Source organism: the organism of the source record quoted next, assembly GCF_019968985.1.
Source record: "MAG: Porospora cf. gigantea B chromosome Unknown PgB_NODE_110_length_38334_cov_123.084, whole genome shotgun sequence".
Taxonomy (NCBI): domain Eukaryota; phylum Apicomplexa; class Conoidasida; order Eugregarinorida; family Porosporidae; genus Porospora; species Porospora cf. gigantea B.
The window spans coordinates 1-16959 of record NW_027178518.1 but is presented as its reverse complement, the minus strand read 5'-3'; the positions used below and the strand labels follow the sequence as shown (position 1 = coordinate 16959).

General features: G+C 54.4%; 4 protein-coding genes across 11 annotated transcripts; 1 reads left to right on the top strand and 3 right to left on the bottom strand.

Annotated features, from left to right (window-relative positions):
- Nucleotides 1–41: 41 nt before the first annotated feature.
- KVP17_004728 (uncharacterized protein) lies at nt 42–5055 on the bottom strand (the record flags this gene model as incomplete). Its single annotated transcript, XM_068523174.1, has 2 exons — nt 42–4524; nt 4553–5055. The coding sequence occupies 2 exons, from the start codon at nt 5053–5055 to the stop codon at nt 42–44; spliced, it is 4986 nt and encodes a 1661-aa protein (XP_068379575.1).
- A 50-nt stretch (nt 5056–5105) lies between these two features.
- On the bottom strand, nt 5106–12656 carry KVP17_004724 (uncharacterized protein; the record flags this gene model as incomplete). Of its 7 annotated transcripts, XM_068523163.1 has the most annotated exons (15): nt 5106–7117; nt 7147–7345; nt 7374–7533; nt 7561–7959; nt 7987–8165; nt 8193–8733; nt 8760–9416; nt 9445–9698; nt 9727–9841; nt 9870–10333; nt 10362–11117; nt 11144–11362; nt 11391–11721; nt 11750–12375; nt 12402–12656. In XM_068523163.1, 15 exons carry the CDS (start codon nt 12654–12656, stop codon nt 5106–5108), a joined length of 7167 nt encoding a protein of 2388 aa, XP_068379566.1.
- Nucleotides 12657–12876: 220 nt separating this feature from the next.
- Nucleotides 12877–14061, top strand: KVP17_004740 (uncharacterized protein; the record flags this gene model as incomplete). Its single annotated transcript, XM_068523199.1, has 1 exon — nt 12877–14061. The coding sequence occupies one exon, from the start codon at nt 12877–12879 to the stop codon at nt 14059–14061; it is 1185 nt and encodes a 394-aa protein (XP_068379597.1).
- Nucleotides 14062–14237: 176 nt separating this feature from the next.
- Nucleotides 14238–16959, bottom strand: KVP17_004735 (uncharacterized protein; the record flags this gene model as incomplete). 2 transcript variants are annotated; one of them, XM_068523190.1, is made up of 2 exons in its annotated part: nt 14238–15365; nt 15395–16959. In XM_068523190.1, coding segments are annotated over 2 exons (2693 nt in total), but the record flags the coding sequence as incomplete, so codon positions are not given. The 2 variants fall into 2 exon arrangements, with proteins under 2 accessions (XP_068379591.1, XP_068379592.1); XM_068523191.1 differs by having other exon boundaries at nt 15395–16909.

The following is a 16959-nucleotide window of genomic DNA, read 5'->3' as shown; positions in this document are numbered from 1 at the left end:
ATTTTCACAAATCACAACCGGCGCATGATTACAGCGCATCATTAATGTGAGTAGTGGGTGTTTTCAGTCTTTTTAACTGCCTTGAGAGGCTTCTGTTGCGACGTCGGGAGGTTCTCTGTCTTGACGGTGTATGTCTCAGTCTTCAAAGCCTCACCCTTGACAGTCATCACAGGCTCAGTCTCAGTCTTTACAGGCTGCTCAGTCTTTACAGGCTGTTCAGTCTTTACAGGCTGCTCAGTCTTTACAGGCTGTTCAGTCTTTACAGGCTGTTCAGTCTTTACAGGCTGTTCAGTCTTTACAGGCTGCTCAGTCTTTACAGGCTCAACTTGCTTCTGTTTGGTCTTCTTCGCAGGTTCTTCGTTGGTCTGAACGGTACGGGTGTCGAGAGTCTTCGCATCCTTGGCCGGCGGTGAGGCCTCCTTGGCTGGCAGCGAAGTCTCCTTCTTAGGTGTGACGCCTCCATCAGACTCACAATGCTGGGTTGTAATAGTCTCTTTGGTCTCCTGTTCTGTCGTGTTCGTCTCCAACTGGGTCACCACTTCTGGTTTCGTTTCCGGTTGGGCCGTGTTCATGACCCCCTCTGTCAGAAAGTACAGAATGGTGCCCACGGACCACGCCTGCGACCAACACGTATGGTGGCACTTGCTTCCGGCTTTGTTTGTTAATTCGGGTAGCGAAGCCCACTCGTTGGTCTCGAGATAGGTTCGATGCTGCTTGAGGAGGCGCACAACGGAATGGGGATCCTTTTGGAATTTCAGCATAGCGCCTAGGAAGTGGCCCAGAGGCCAGACCCATTCAGGTCCATTGTGGTAGTTCCACCCGTGAGCTGTGTTCTTGTCGTTGCCGTCGTCAGAATTATTGTAATCTGGACGGTAGTGGCGGTCTTTGGGGTCAAGAGTCTTGAGCCCTAACTGACCTTTGTCGCCGTAAAGAGCGTCCAGTGTGGACTGGATGGCTTGTTGGGCATGGTTAGCATCCAGCAATTCAGATGCCACGTCGGCCGCCACAACCCAGTTACACCGCAGCTGTCTCTCAGTCCACTCCTCCGCAGCATGAACGACATCTCGGTACACACCTTGGCGAATTCCATTGGATTCCATGTAGAAAGTGGTGTCGAAAGAAGCTTTAATCTGGTTGGCCCAATCTTGATACGATACATGGTCTGAGGGGCCATTGAAGGGGAAAACCTCCTTGGAGAGGCCACCCACCCACGCAGTCACAAACCATTGCATTCCCACTATCTCTACAGGAGCCCCGTCGCGAGGCGTGGCGGGAACGCCCTTGTTACCAGCCTTGCTGGAGCTCCCCATTTTGTCCATCCACGTTCCACAGTTCTGCCTGTTACCGCCTTTAACAAATCCCGTTGTAGCGTCAGTGGCGATATCAATGTCGAAGCCCTTATCGGTCATGTGCTCGTCAATGCGCTTTCCTGCATTCCATTCGCGGAAATGAATGCCTCGGTGGTGCGATACCAATATGTAGTGGATCAGACTCGCAATGTCTGTCACTGGTAGGGAGGACTCTACCTCATCATCATACTTCAGAGAGACGGGAGTTCTTAGAAACTGCTCACCTTCTGGACTGGCCTGACAGTAGCGGACAATTGCTGTCAGAAAAAACCAGGTGGCGTCTCTGGCGTTGAACCGCGGATTATCGCCTGAGCTCAACAGATTGGGGAGAAGGCCACGTCTCATCACCCGAGCGTAGCCCATAATCTCCAGCTTCGCTTCTTCGAAGCGGCAAGAGGAGAGAAGCAGCCCTGGGAGAGCAATGAAGCTGTCACGACCCCACTCCCTCATGTACTCAGTGGAGAAGTGCGGCAGTCCAGCAGCCAGAGATGGAGTGCGCTGACCGCTGATCAACGGAGCAGACTTGTTCAACCCGTAAAATTGGAATGTAGCCATGATCAGGTTCGTCAAGAGGCTGTCCACAACAGTGGAGTACTTGGCAGGCAATGAGGAGAACACCAATGTTCTGAGTGCTCTGTACAGGCCGCAGATGGCTCTGTCAAAGAATATCGGTCTGCAGGCGAATACGTCTTTGCTCACGATTGAGCTCACTGAGTTCAGCCAGTCAGCCACGCACCGAAGGGAGGCGCGGTCTCGCAGCCGCCCTTGGAGGTAGTCCATTATCCAGTTTCCAGCCTTAACGTTGTTGAGAAACTTCGAATCGTTGCTCAGACGGGAGTCGTCTAACGCCCGAACCACGCTGAACAGTCCGCAGTACACCATGGGTTCACCGTCAATGCGATAGGCACCACGTGTGTGACCACTTTCAACCTTCTCCTCGCTTTCACACGAGAAGAGCAGGAATTGCAGGTCCGTCTTCCAGGAGTCGTGGAGTTTGAGATCGGCCATAACCGCTGGGAGGGCGTCAATGTGCTTGTCAACATCATACAGCCCAGGAGTTACTGAACGGACGACGACGACGCTGCCGGGCGCGAATTCGGTGGTAAGGAGAACTCGCGACTCCTTCTCTGACGAGTACTCGCAGAGAACGCCGTACCCGAAGTCAGCCTTCATCCTGCACGTGTAGTCCAACCCTGTAATGTGCGATGTGGACTCCCGGAAGGATTCTGGGTTCACGCGAAGAGACGCGTTCACAGGAACGGAGAGCGCTCTCCCAGGCACCTGCACTGACGACTGACCTGCTCGGGCACCGGTATGGAACCTGGAGCGGCCGATAAACGTCACGTGCTGGCCTGACTCCCATTGAGTCCTCGTGATGGCCCACGTGTGTTCGTCCAGTTGTTGGTGGGAAATTTGATCGAACTTCTTCTCAGCGAGTTCCATATGCAACAACGCAAGCTGCTTCCGCACGTCAGCCAACGTTGTGGATTTCAGCTGCGTGAAGACATTGTTGGTGAAACCGCCGTCGTGTCGCAGAGGATACAGATTCGAGGTAACCCAGCGACCATCGACAACGTATTTGAACTCAGCGCCCTCTGCGGTGAAGGGCGCCGCGTACCGAGTCCCTTCCTGGTACTCCAAGACCAAGCCCTGCCCCCATCCATCGAAGTTGCCCTTGATCTCCACCCTATCGTGCAAATCCCCATCATCCCAGACGACTGTGTGTCCGCAGTCAGCGGTTGAGGCGAATTGGTACCGCCGCCGTTCGTGCACAACTGAAAGGTTCGTGGGAATCACCTCGTCCACACCCTTGGTGGAACCGACAAAGCAACATGAGGCGTAGACACAGGCCATAGTTGGGAGCGTGTCCTCTGCAGTCCGCTTCTGGTGGCACGTTTCGTTGTCGTGCGTGACGTCATAATACAGAGCGCGAGGATTCTCAGGGACCCACATCTCGTCGTTCTGCAGGGGGTATGCGACCTTGGAGACGGGGGCATTGAGAGGTAAGCTGCCTTTTGGACGACCCCCGTACACAGTGGCCGTCCACGACATCTCACCTGAATGCGACGGGTGCAGCGCTTCGCGGAGGAGACACGATAATCCTAGGCGCCTTTCGAACATGAGGTCGGCAGCCTGGCTGGAGGTGAACAGCTCAGCATACACCAGGAGATCGGGCTGCTGGGAGCGGCACTGCGCTAGCATGTACTCGGTGACTGGCAGAGGCGTCGTGTGGCAATTGTCCAAACGTACACCTCGAAACGCCTTCGCTGTCAGCCTACAGTACCCAGCCATGTACTCCCAAAGGAAGGGGTTGTCCTGGGGCGAGGAACCGTAGCGGAGCTTGAAGCTGTCCGTCCAAGCCACCAAGCGTCGACTCATGTACACTAGCTCTCCTCGTGCGGTAATCTGCTTCCGCGCATCCCAATCCATCACCCATCCATTGTGCGCCAAGTAGTGGGTGGACCCCTCAGTGTCGACAACCGCAGTGAAGTAGTTCGGTACCATCGGTGAGTCATGGCGGATTTGGTGGTTGCCACACTGGAGACGTTCGTAGCGCATCGTACCCTCCACGGCAGCCATGACGCTGCCCTCAGTCTTACGCCCTAGCTCTACGAGATAGGATCGGACCTTGTAGAGTGTGTTGCTGAAGCTTCCCCGGTCAGGAAGTCGACCGCCATTGATCTCTAGCAATCGCTCGAGGTTTACAGTCAAACCACGTCGAGCGAAGCCAAAGTTGAACATAGCAGCATCCTTAACGGAATCGAAATGAGCGTCTCCATTCGGTGACGCCTTGGTGGCAACGCAATCGTACTCCTGCAGAGAACGATCTGCGTCCAGCGTGAACCACTCCCTCATGTTGAACGCGCCAAGCACCTCTGCACCGAAAGCACTGAGCACGTTCTGCAGATCTCCTTCGCTGCGAATAAGGCTGCTTGCGTTGTACTTCTGTTGGAAGCGCCCGTCAATCAAATCTGTGCCAAACTGGGAGATGGCGATGTCGAGCTCAGTCGGCCCCTTTAACCACCCACAAGTAGCTGTGGAGTAACCAACCTCAGGATGCTCCTTAATCCAAGGAGAGTCGGTTGCGGCGTGGTTCAGAACGATGTCCGTGGTGGGCAGGATTCCAAACTCCTTTTCAATTCGGATCACGGCTTCGTTTAGAGTTTCCCAGTCGCTGCGTGTGCATACATTCCTCAACCCACCTAGCTATTGTCGAATCCACGCCGTGATGGTCTTTGATGGAGTAGTAACTGCCCGACCACCCACTTGGCTGGACAGGGAGCAGGTGGACTGCGTTGAAACCAGCATCCTTCACCGCTCGCATGTGACCTGCCCAGTCAGCCACTGGACCCAAGGACTTGGGCATGAGCGACTGCAGCATGACGCTTGGCTGGACCTGGCCGTTGACCGTCACTGGCGCATCAACAATGACATCATTCGGCTTCATGTCATTGAGCTGCACCATCACCGGACCGCTCTGTCTCACAGTCGGGCTCCACAGAAAACTGCTTGCCCCCAGAGCATCCACCGCGGCAGACAACATCTCTGAGCCCCCGGTGGGCGACGTTACCCTCAGTCTAGCGTCACGCACCAAACCGGCGGGAAGTACGAACCGCACAGCTTGACCCACTGGAAGCCGGAAGTTGCCTACAATACCATGGGCAACCAACTGTCCAGTTTCGCTAAGGAATACAACAAGCGTCATTGAATGCTGTATTTTTTATGGATCTGACGAAGGATTATGAGGGCTGATTTTTACTTTAGGGAGGCTCGCGCCACCCTGGTGTCGGTGTTGAATGCACACACACGTAGAAGGCTGAACCCAGTGATCGCGTCCTGGTCGTAGAGATGAAAAGACGGCACCTGCTCCGATTCGATCTTGTGAACACCATTGGGCTCACAACTAAGGTGGTGGTCCTCGGAGTCGAGGCCGCCAAGAATTGTGGTCAGGAAGCCTTGGGAGACATTTACACGTCCTGGGGTCGCCGTTTGTTCCATTTTCTCTCCGATGAGGACATCGAGTCCCCAAACATCGTATCGAAGCTTCCCGGTTCCCAGAATACCTCCCACGCAAGTGCCGACATGGCACCCTACACGCATAGAAAGGGTATCCACGCGTTCTGCGACGGCTGAGGAGGTGACGTCGTCGACGTGCATCAGCAGGCCAATCGCAAACTGGAAGACGTCGAAGCAGATGTCCTGCAAGTGCTCAGGTCTCCCAGATGTGTTGCCGATCACGATGTAGGCGTCGCCGATCGTGTGAACTTTGAAGAGCTTCAGTTCCTGAACCAGCTCGTCAAACCGAAGGAAAAGCTTATTCAGGAAACTCAGCACTGTTCGAGCCTCTGTTTGGGAGGCCCACTTGGTGAACCCGCAGATGTCAGAGAAAAGAAAGGCCACATGTGGGTGCAAATACCCAAGATAGGAAGAGTCCATTTCCAGCTCCATGACAACCCGCCTAGGAATTATTTGAATCAGGGCTAGCAAGGCCTTGTCACCAGGCGTCAACCACTCGTTGGCCTCGAACCAAACCTTACGGTAAAGCTTTTGCACGACGTAGGCCCCACTCAGGTAGCAAAGAATCAGCATCATCGTCATGAGCTGTTGCTGCCGCGAGTAAGAAGTATACTCGAATACCAGCATCAAAATTGAAACGTAGAAAGCGTCCACGACCAGCACCTCGTCCCATTTTAAGCCGGAGAGGTAGTGAAGGGTCCCGAGATGGCTGGACAGATACATGACCGATACGGGCCAGTCAAGTGCAGAGATATCGTCTCCTTGGCGAAAGACTTCGTTGATGAGCAGATCGACCACAAAGTCCGAGATCATGAGGAGGACGAAGAACCCGTGGAGCAGTGGGCTGTATTCTCGGCTCCAACTCGTCCAGAGTAAATGGAAGAGGATCCACATGAGAAACAGCAACAGGAACAGGACCAAGGGAAATTGTTCGAAGTACCACGAGTCACTTAGTGGAGTGTTGTCCCGGTTGCTGATGGCTGGGAAAAGCGTCTGGTAGACGTTGAGAAGGACAGCGGATAGCACAGCCATGAACGTGTTGTGAGACCTGGTCCACCGTCTGCGGATCTCACCCACATATTTGTCCTCGCAGGAGTCGTCGTGGAAACGTAAGAGCCAGCTCATGTCAATGTTTTCCCGTTTCTGGGAAATAATCGGGTCTGGATTGAACGTGCAACGACGTTGAGGTGTCCAACCAGCTTTGATGCCCCGCTGGAAGCTTTGCTGAGAACCGTCCGTCAAGGGTCTGGCCACCTTGCGTGACCCAGCATCATCGGTAACATCCTCCTCCATTGGCCACAGCGGTTCAAACAAGCTGGCGCGGAAGGGACGTCGGTCATTCGGTCGCTTTCCAGACGGTCGTCGACCCAGAACGGATTGTCTCCGGGTCATAGGTGGACAGGCAGTCGCGTGATTCATCTGTGATGCGAAAGAGGATTTAGGACTTCGCCCTTTGACGTCCACCGCAAAACTCATCAACGACAAGCTGCTTGGAAACAGCTCCAGCGATTGTTGCTGCGGTGTGGCCGGCAGATCAAACGTCCACGGCGAGCTCGAGGAGCCATCCACGGATACTGATCGCGCAACGGACGTCTCGTCCGACAGTCCTCTGAAGATGCTGACGTAGGAATCGGACGACTCTTGTGCTGACGGATCTGCATGTTGGACGGGTGTCAGCCGCGTCTCCCTTCGCAACCAGGTCGTGCGGTTATCCGTTTCCCTGACAGGGCACGGGGTTAAGTCCACGTCAACTGGATGCGAAGTGACCCTGACACCTTACGAGATCCTCGAGGATACTCAGGGTACTTCTGTGCAAGCACCATCACGTAGGTCTGCTGGAACCCCTTTCCTTTGATCATGCGACCTCCCGTTGAGGCCCAGACGTAATGACTCAGATTCTTGGCGTGATCGTAGGTGTGCATCGACACGTGAACACGTCCTTTGAATCCAGTGGATTTCATTCGAGAGGCAAAGTTCGTCTGAATAACAACGCTCGTCTCCCCTCACGGTGTCTCCAAAGAGCGCGTATTGAGGCTTGAGGGATCCAACGACTCCTCCAATGGCTCGGCCAGTATGGACTCCCACTCGCAACTCCAGCTGTTTGCTACGCGGCGAAATGCTCCAGGCCTTGATAAGCAGCACCTCCACTGCGAAGTTTAGCGCGTGGCTATGTGATTAGCTCCCAGACACCCACTCAACGCAATCCCGGATATCTGGCTTGGCACACAACCCTGTCGCGGCCAGGTAAGTCTCGCCAACGGTCTCCACTTTGAAGGCCTTCTGGGCGCTGGCGACGGCATCTAGGGAGCAGAAAAGCGCATCCAGCGTCTTTACCAGTGCGTCAGGGTCGAGAGTCAGGATGAGGTTTTGAAAATCTTCAACTCCAACGAAGATCACTGAGACGTACGGGAAACACGCCGTTTCAATAGTTAGGTGGCCCGTGAGGGCCTCCTCAATGGCTCCTTCTCGCATGTAATCCACGTCGTTGGCTCTGGGCCTCATTTTTCGAAGAACCTCGGCGAGGTTTCGTTTGAGGACTCCATGCTCCTGGGCCAGCAAAAAGCTGCGACGACTCATCTCGGCCGAATGCCGACTGTATGCAGTTCCAGGGGGAACTCACCAGATAGACGACGTGACGACGCAGTAGGCGATCAACGGCAACACACTCAGAAGGTGAAGCTCCAGGGCTAGCGATGACGCCCAGTCAAACTGCTTCAGAAGGCTGATGGCATGGAATAGGTACACGGCACCGCTGCTGACGAGAAGGATGCGCTGCATTTCCCCCACCAGAGGCCAACTCTGTGATGACAAAACACCCTGCCCTACAAGGTACTTGTGGCCCACCAACACGGGACTTCCCTGCACTGGCGCCTTGGTCATCCAGAGCAAGAAGAAGAAGAGGCAGAAGATGAACGACCAGACTATGTGCGCTGGCCGATATTTTTTAAGACCCACAACAAAGGTCAGCACCTCCGAGAGCAAGACGAAGCCAATATAAACGATGAACAACGCTGGCACATAGGGGGCCGCCAGTGCCACCTGCCACAGCATCACCACCAAATTCAGCAGCAGGAAAATGCGAGTCACCCACTTCCATGACTCAGTGCCCTCCAAGTAGATGTTTCTGAACTGTGTTTCAAGTTCCTTGTCGGCGTATGCCAGTGTCCAGCGACACATGGCTTCCTCAAGGTCCATTTCCGCGATGAGTGGGATATCTTCCCCAGCGTTGCAGGAGCCGTAGTAGTCGTAAGCCTCCACCCACTCGGTGGTTTCATGCAGAGTAGACTGAGGCACGGGGGGGGGTGCTGCTCTTCTAAAGTTGGACAGGGTGTTCCGTGCCAGCTTGTTGGTTTCCTGAGTTCGGTGACTGTATTCGCATAACGAATCACTCACGAGAGAATGCTTTTCCGAGTAAAGTCCACCGCTTTGGAGAGCATCTCTTGTCGCCTAGATTTCTTCCGAATTGGTTCGCGAATGACCAAATGTGACACCATGAATCCCATTTCGATGGCCAGGACTGGGAAAACTAGCAGGCACTCGTAGTCATTGAGTCCCTTCCACGGTACTCCGGTGTACTTCAGAACGTTGTACACCACAGGCGCAAGGACCAGGTAGAACACTACCATCCAGAGGGGAACCGCCAGCTTCCAGGTTAATGATCGCCCAGCCAGCAACACTGCAAACACGTGCCTCCTGGCCAGCTTCAACACAAGCAGCAAGGTCGTCAAGCACGTCATGGTGAAGCTCGTGCTGTCGTCACGCAGCATCATTACGACAGCGTACACGACTCCTCGGAAGCACAAACGAACGAAGGACCACCCATCCTCGAGGTACACGTTCTGAGATCGGCGCCAGAACATTGTCAACCACCCCGTCACAAAGAGACAGAGAAGAATGAACTGTAGGTTCATGAGCATTCGCCACACATTGCTAATGTTAGTGCTGACGAACATCATGGTGGTCGCCGCGAGGAACGTGGAGGAGGCCATGTAAGTAAATTGTTCGTGAAGAGCCACCTGAGAACGGTGCAGGCCATTTTGGATGTAGTCGCTGGGTTGTCAGAACCCAAGACGCTCACAGAAGCTGTGAATAGTTAGCCAGAGCGATGTCTGCCAGGAAAGCCCCGGAGCCGCCATTAGCCAAACTGACCGACACATCGGCAGTGTGGAGGATCTGGCTTTCACATAGAGCAGCTCCGACGGCGGTGAAAATCATCTGCTTGTTGGAGGACAGTCGAGCGAACGTCATCAAGTCAGTCATCTGCACTGGAGTGCACCAAGTCAGCACGAGACAAGGACAATCGACCAGCAAGTCTCCAAAGGGTGCATGCAGCTGTATGGGAAATGACCGCCAGTCTCACCGCTGGCGTCTTCAGAACCAGGTTCAGTGTTCTCCCCGAGAGGATAACAATCAGTTTATAGAAGTCTCCTGGCTGCTCCGCCGCCCGTCTCGCGGTTCTCGCCGTCTCCACGAGTCTGCGTGGTCACCGGTTCACGTACCCACTGATCTCGAACCTCGTTCACATCGACGTCGCACAGCGGTAGCACGCTCATTAGTTTAGTCACCTCTGCCAGGTCGCCCGCTGCCAGGTGTCGCGGTTGCATGTCCCATTGCCACAGGATACATCTTATGCGGGCATATGAGCTGTCTGGTGGCGAGTCCCCTGAATCCTTACAGTACTTCTCCTTGCCTCTGGGATCCTGGAAACGTATCCTTTTGGACAACAACTCGGGATAGACGATGACATTGCCCGAGTGTCGTGGGAGGGTGCCAAAACATATGGACACGGTGGTGTATGGACTATCAGCGCTGTAGATCCACACGGGAGGTTGCTCCGTAATCTTGCGAGTCTTCATGGATATGACACGGGAAAGTGCGCGAGGAACTTGAAGTGCGATTACATCCCGACCCCGCTTCGTGGCCACCGCGGCTAGCGGTGCAAACTTCTGCTCGCACCGCAAGAGGTACTACATACCAGACAGAACGGTCACTCACGTCGACAAGATCATTCAACGACTCCTCGGAATCCAGACACTCGAATCCGGACGAGAGCTCGGGTACCTCGCAGCTGCCGTACACGAAAACTCTTTCCAGCCGTTGATCGTGTTTGCTGGCGAAGGCATCAAGGGACTTGTGGTAGTCCTGGTGGACGTATGGTTTCATATCACGCCATTCGCCCCTGGTGAAGAGCACGACTCCTTCAGGTAGGTCGACGAGCAACGATATTCTGCGACCATGCACAGCCGTTCCCACCTTGCGCATGAGGATGGGGACGCGCACCACGGACCGCGTGGCAAATCGCTGCTGCACAAACATCACGTCCTGCAGACGAGAGATAGGACCGGCGCCCAGAAACTGCATGAGTCTGAGAATGCCGCTGTCCTCAGGGTAAGGGGAACTAAACTCCGCCAAATCAAGGAAGGAGGCGCACCATTTAACTGTGTTGGAGTAGTACACCGAGATCTTGCGTGGAAGAGGATATGAAAATTGCTTCAGAAGTGGAGTGGTGTATCCACGTTTGACACGTGCGAGCACCTCTGGAAAGAGATTGGAGGTGAAACGTCCAGAAATCGGAACCTTTATCCACTTTCGTTGCGTTTTTAACGCATACAGCTGCGACTCTCGGCGTCCGTGCAGCGCGGAGGCGGCGAACGAAGAACGATCCCCATCCCCGAGTGTCAGCTTCCCCGGCCGGAAACGGTTGTCCGTGGAACATAACTGGAAATGAATGGTCGCTAAGTGACAGAGGTTCTATGTGAAGAGGTCTTTGCTCTCACAATAGCCATTGCAGCGGACGATGACAAGAAATTGGATTCGCAATCCCGTCGACCTCGGTTCTCGGGGCGTATCCAACGTAGTTTACCAAGGGAGGAAACCGAGACGCGGTGCTCTGCCGTCTTCAGGTCGATGACTTTCTCGGATGTCGGCCGAAATGACGATAGAGTGAAAATGAGGTTAGTAGTTCTCATCAAATCAGCGGAAACAATGGGATTGGCCTGTGTCTCACGGACGCAAGCCCCCTACTGTCAGGTCCTGCTGCGGCATCCAAGGGTCGTCATTGATCTCGGAGGTTTCGCTCGAATCGCAGGAATCCTCCGACCAAATACCGGCGTCAGCCCACTTTTCAGACTCTAAAATATCTTTCAAGTCTGGAGGTTTTCTCGAGGGTAGAGGTCGAGAAGAAGGGTCCCGGTCGTGTTCCTCGTAGTATCGGTTGGCGCTCAGGGCGCCGAGGAAAACGAAAATAGCATCCGAGAGGAACGGCGCCACAGCAGACGCATTAGTGAACAGAATGATGATGGACGACGGACTATTGAGGAATGAAGCCACGTCGTTCGGACTAGTCGGGATGGACCTGCATCCTTGTGTTTCCTAGTTCCCACCATGTCTGCTGCATGACGGTATTCGTTACTACAGCAATGGCAATGCAGGAGATAAGCATTCCAAATGCAATGAAGGTGCGGTCGATTGCCACAGCTCCGAAAGGTTCCTTTGGAGTTTTCAGCAGCCTTGCAAGGGAGCTATCAGGGCCCGTGCGCAAGACCACTCCCAGTACGAATTTTGTGCACATTAAGCGGCTTCCTTGGTGAGCCACGTTTATGGCAGAAAAGGGGGCTGGTTTGACATAGTCGCTGAACATCACCGAGCCGACAAGAGTGGCCTGGTGCAGCGGGTCTGACTCAACCAGAGGATAGGTCGCGGTCAAATCTCCCTCTCGGTGGAATTCCCACCGCCCTACAGCCTTTTTCTTCTCGACGTTCACCCTGCCGGTCACGGCGCGGGAGTCAAACCAGGCCGCCTTGTCCTCGTTGCTGGAGTAGACAACCACTATGTCTGCCGGCACAAACTCGCCTTCCAGTAGTTGCACAAAGTGACCTGCTTGCACCTGAGAAGCCATGATGTAGCGAGATCGGGATGTGGGTCCATCTGGGGACCGCGGAGCCACCCTTATCACCTGATCGTTCATCTTGGCAAGGAAAGCCCGGTAGTGGTGTAGGTGAACGACTCGCTGTGTTTGTGGTATGAGGAACTCACATCCAGAAACTTAACTCCAGTCAAAAAAAAAATCTCACAGGCTAGAGTGAGGCTGACGAAGGCTCGGCCTGCGGAAGCAATCTCGGCCGTGAAAGCCAGAAGCAGCCACCATACATTCACAGAAAACAACAGCTGACTGCAGCTGCTCCAACAAACAGTGCTTCCGTTCAGGAGTAGTTTGTTGGGATGACCAGTGGGAGCAGTCTCAGCAGTGACGAAAGGAATCTTCCTCACAGCCCACACTCCCTCAGACATCGCAAAATCCGGTATATGTGACCTGCTTTGCATCTAATCAAGGTGCCTTCTTTGGATAGAGGTCACTGAAGTTTCAGTCGAAATATCTGGCGAAGTGACAATCATGCAACGTTCAGGATCGCAGCGCGCAGAGCCAGCGAAGGTCAAAGGCATGACACGACATGAGACTGTGACCTGAGTGATGAAATGATCCGCTGAGAAATCAGAATTGACTGTTTTGATGTTGGAGGAGTTATTAACTCTTCGTCAGGAGGCGGCGAGCAGGTCAATCGTGGAGAACAAGCGACCCTCCAAGCAGCCCACCTTACGACTAGGAGACCTTGGTCAGCATTCCCCCGGTCCCTTCGGTATTGCTGAAAGGGATGCCGCTCCCGACGAACCACAGCATAGTTCTCCGACTGCCAATCCTTCTACACCTAAAGGCGGAGAAAGAGCAGAGATGCTCTTTTCAGACAGGTCTGAAATCATATCCGAGTTGGATTTGCTCGACGACTCAGCGACGTCGAAGGATTCGCAAGAGGATTCGTCAGAAGGATCGGTTGAGGTTTTCGACCTTCCAATGCGAAAGGGCAGCGTTGATGAACTAGATCGGCAGTGCTCAGAGCAGTTGACGTCCAGTATCATCAGCCGCAACTACATCCGCGTGCACAAGGACGACACACCTGACCCTCTCGGTGACCTCGTCGAGCTGGAATCCTGCCTCTCCGAACTTGCCGTCTTCGAGACGCCTGCCATGTGGCCGTGTGCCTGCTGCCAGGGGGCGGCCGATCCTACACCAGCTGAAGTGTCTCTACGGCTGACAGAGCTGGGCGTTAATCCGGCCGAAACCACAGCTATGGGAATCTACGGCATAACTGACGCAGACAGAATTACTGTTCGCCATCTTAATAATATGTGGGCTGGCGTGCGGAAGGTGGTATCGCGGCAGAATCCTCTGCGCGTCAAGCTACAGACCGCCTATCAGATGCTGTTGTGCCGAGCATTGCAGAACAAGTCCGCACTGGACGAGGACCGTCTTCAAGGCAAACTGGTAGTAAAATCTTGCCGAAAGCCACTCTCCCTAACCGCCAGAGTAAACGACAGCACTCCGAGAGATGAAGCCCATACAATCCACGTAAAGCCGCCTCACCCTCAACAATCATCGTGCCCCGCCGCTGTTCAAGGTCGGCTCGCAGCCAAGACGGGCTCCTCTACGGCATCAACTTCCTCCAGAGTGCCCTTGGATGACAGTGGGCAATTAGGGTATAATGAACTACGCACGGCCCCAACGCCCACGCCTAGCACTCCCAGAACGATTATGCCTCCGAAGACTCTCATGATGACCTTGGACGATGAGGAGGTTTCTTTGGACTTCGATGGGCCCGAGTCAGCAGACAGCGTTGACGTAGCAGTTGAACCCGTCTGAACCTCCGCCCCGACCTTGAAGCCCCAAGTACGCAGAGCCCCAAGAGCCTTCAACTTTTGTCGAAGTTGTTCTCGTGCCGCCTCCAGACGTGTGATAAGTATTATCGTCATTCGGCCAACGTATCGTGGCTCTGTGAGCCGTTTGACCCTGAAAAGCCTAACTGAAAGTTGCATTAATCATAGGTGCATGTTTGCCAACTCCTCTGCAAGTTCATCTTCTGGTTCTCGTACACTCCAGTGGAGGGGCGGCTGCAATTTCAGCCCCAGACCCTCAATGAAAGCCACTGCCAAATCTACAGGATTCTTTCCGACCTCCTTCAGACGATAGGACATGTCGAACTTGATGAGGGTCGATATTCCACCAAGCGACCAGCGACCGCCTTCTAACTGCAACAAGTCGTCAAGAGGCGACGAGACGAGGTGATCCATCTGGTGGTGTTCTGGGTTGAGAAGCGCGGAATGCAGAAGGCACTGGTAGGAGTCCTTCTCATCGCATCGCGATCCCATCAAAGCTGCGCAGGTGTAGTGAAACCTAACAGGGCAGTCGGGGAATCCACACTTCACAGTGGCGCCAACGCTCAAACCGCAGATGGAACACATAGTTCCGACATTCTCCGCCTTCTGGGTGGCCGCCAAAATGGTTGGTGCTGACTGGCGTGACTTCACAGGAACCACACAGTCGTAGCATTGCGGGTGGATCCACTCATCATCGTCAATGGGAATCAGCCAGCCATCTCGTCGCGGACAAAGCACGCAGTTCGCGAAACTGGAGAACCGACACCGACCGCAGAGGAAGGTCTGGGCCTCGCAGCAAGAATCCCACACTGATGCAGCCTCAGGTCCTTCCCAGGCCTCAACACAATTTCGGCAAAGAGTGATGTTGCATACCGAACAGGGGAGAACCAAGAGAACTGAGACGTCCGTGACCAGTCCACGCTTTTGCGTATCGAAGCAGACCCCTGGAATTCCGCACCCAAAGCAATGTGTGACGATTGAAGACCATGGGGGCAGGGAGGGAACTGGAGCAGAGTTCGGCAGAAACCCTCCATACTTCGCGAGGGCCAACAGCATCAACGGCAGGTCATCAGCGGCTTGCCCGCCACTGAGAAGCCAAAGCTGAATCATCACCTCCCAAGCATAGGCCACAAAGCGGTTGCTATTAGGAGGCGGTTTCTCATCAAAGAGCCGAGCCTCTGATTCTCGGAGGACTCTCTGAATGCCAATTCGCGTGCCGTCTTGGACGGCCCACTCGGCGATACGGGCTAGTCCTTCAGGGTACACCAACAGGCGTTGAATCCGTTCGATCTGGATGACACTAAGCTGTTCAAACTCACCACTCGTTGTCGTTGTGCCAGCGGCGTGTCAGGAGCGAATGACGTGATTGTTGCCGAGGACCAACCTCGGAAAGCGATGGGCTCGACTGCCCGAATGTCCTTCTTGTTGTCAGTCCTGTTCATCAGCAGCGAGGCAGCAGATGGGCCTACAAGGCACTGATTCGCGATACAATAGAGTAAGGCCAACTGTGGATTTCCCTGAACCACTGGATCTGTTGTTGACGACGGGGGCCAAATGGACGACACGAGCATGCCAGGCATCTTTAGCTTCTTATTCTGCAGGTATACCTTCAGTTGTGGCGTTGGGGCATCCATTTCGCTGTGACGAGGACAGAAGACTTGGGGCCCTTCAATACGCCATTCAGTTCTGCAGTCAGGACTCGCCGTGGCACAACCAACATGAAGCGCTACATAGCAGTCGGGGTGTGCGCACTGGACTGGGTACAGGCCTTTTCTCCGACACTTCAAACAGCTCATAGATAATCGTTCCTGGTCCGGCTTTGGCAGACGTATTCCTTTGGAGTTCACATCCAGAACACCATGCAGACCAAGGGCGCATCGGATATGCACGTAGGCCTTCTTGCCTCCGAATCCACCAAAGGCTCCAGGACCTCCCAAGGGAGAGTACCAGGGTAATACCGGTCCCGCGCCAACGTGGAAGGCGTCGAACCCACAGAGTCTGCACAGCGGAACATGCAGTTCCACTTCCTTAATGATGACACCGTCCTCCCTTTTCGTCACAATCCTGGCAATTTCGGAATCCTTAGGACTGTCCTCTTGTTTGACCTCGACCTCGTCTTCGTTGTCGCTGAGAGAAATCTGCCAGTAGGTGTGCCAACGAGACGGATAGATCTGCGAGTTTTTGCTCCGTCTTCCGCTGCTCTTAGCTCTTACGTAGGGCGGCGGAGCCACACGTGACGCCGGCGGGAACTGAGCCACGTAGTTGGGGGGCAGAATTTCCTTCGGTAGGAATGGGAGAAGAGGGTGTTGCTGCTTGTCCCTGGACGAAGGACGGCCTCGAGGTCTGCGCTCTCTGGCCTCTCGCAACAAGTTAACCAGACGATGGAAGGCGGCCACGGAATTAGGGGGACGGCCTCGACTTCGCTTGACTTGGAAGGCCTGTCGCACTTCTGCCGGGGTCAAGGCGCAAATTTCTGGGTCATCAGTCGAAGCTCTCAACAATCGGGAGATGTCAGAATCAGGCAGGTAATCCCCCCCGTGTAGCAATGCCATATGGAGCTGGCTGATTGGTGACATCGAGAGAAACGATGGCGACCGCAGCAGACTCTGAATGATTTGGGCATGCGGGGAGTTGGGGTCGGGAGTCATGAGCGGCATGGAATCCTCGTTGGGTGGCGTCTTCATGCCTTGATGAAGGTCCCCGCTATCTAGCGTCTGGTATGAGGAATCCAGCTCCCCCGATGACCGATGGTCGATCGGGGTCTCCTTCACGGGCATCTCCTGAAGACCACTCTTCGCATCATACTTGATGGACGTCGGCGTTGACGACTCCATTTTCATGTCTGTGCTGTTGCTTGGCGTGTAACCCCCATCTTCCCGTTTCT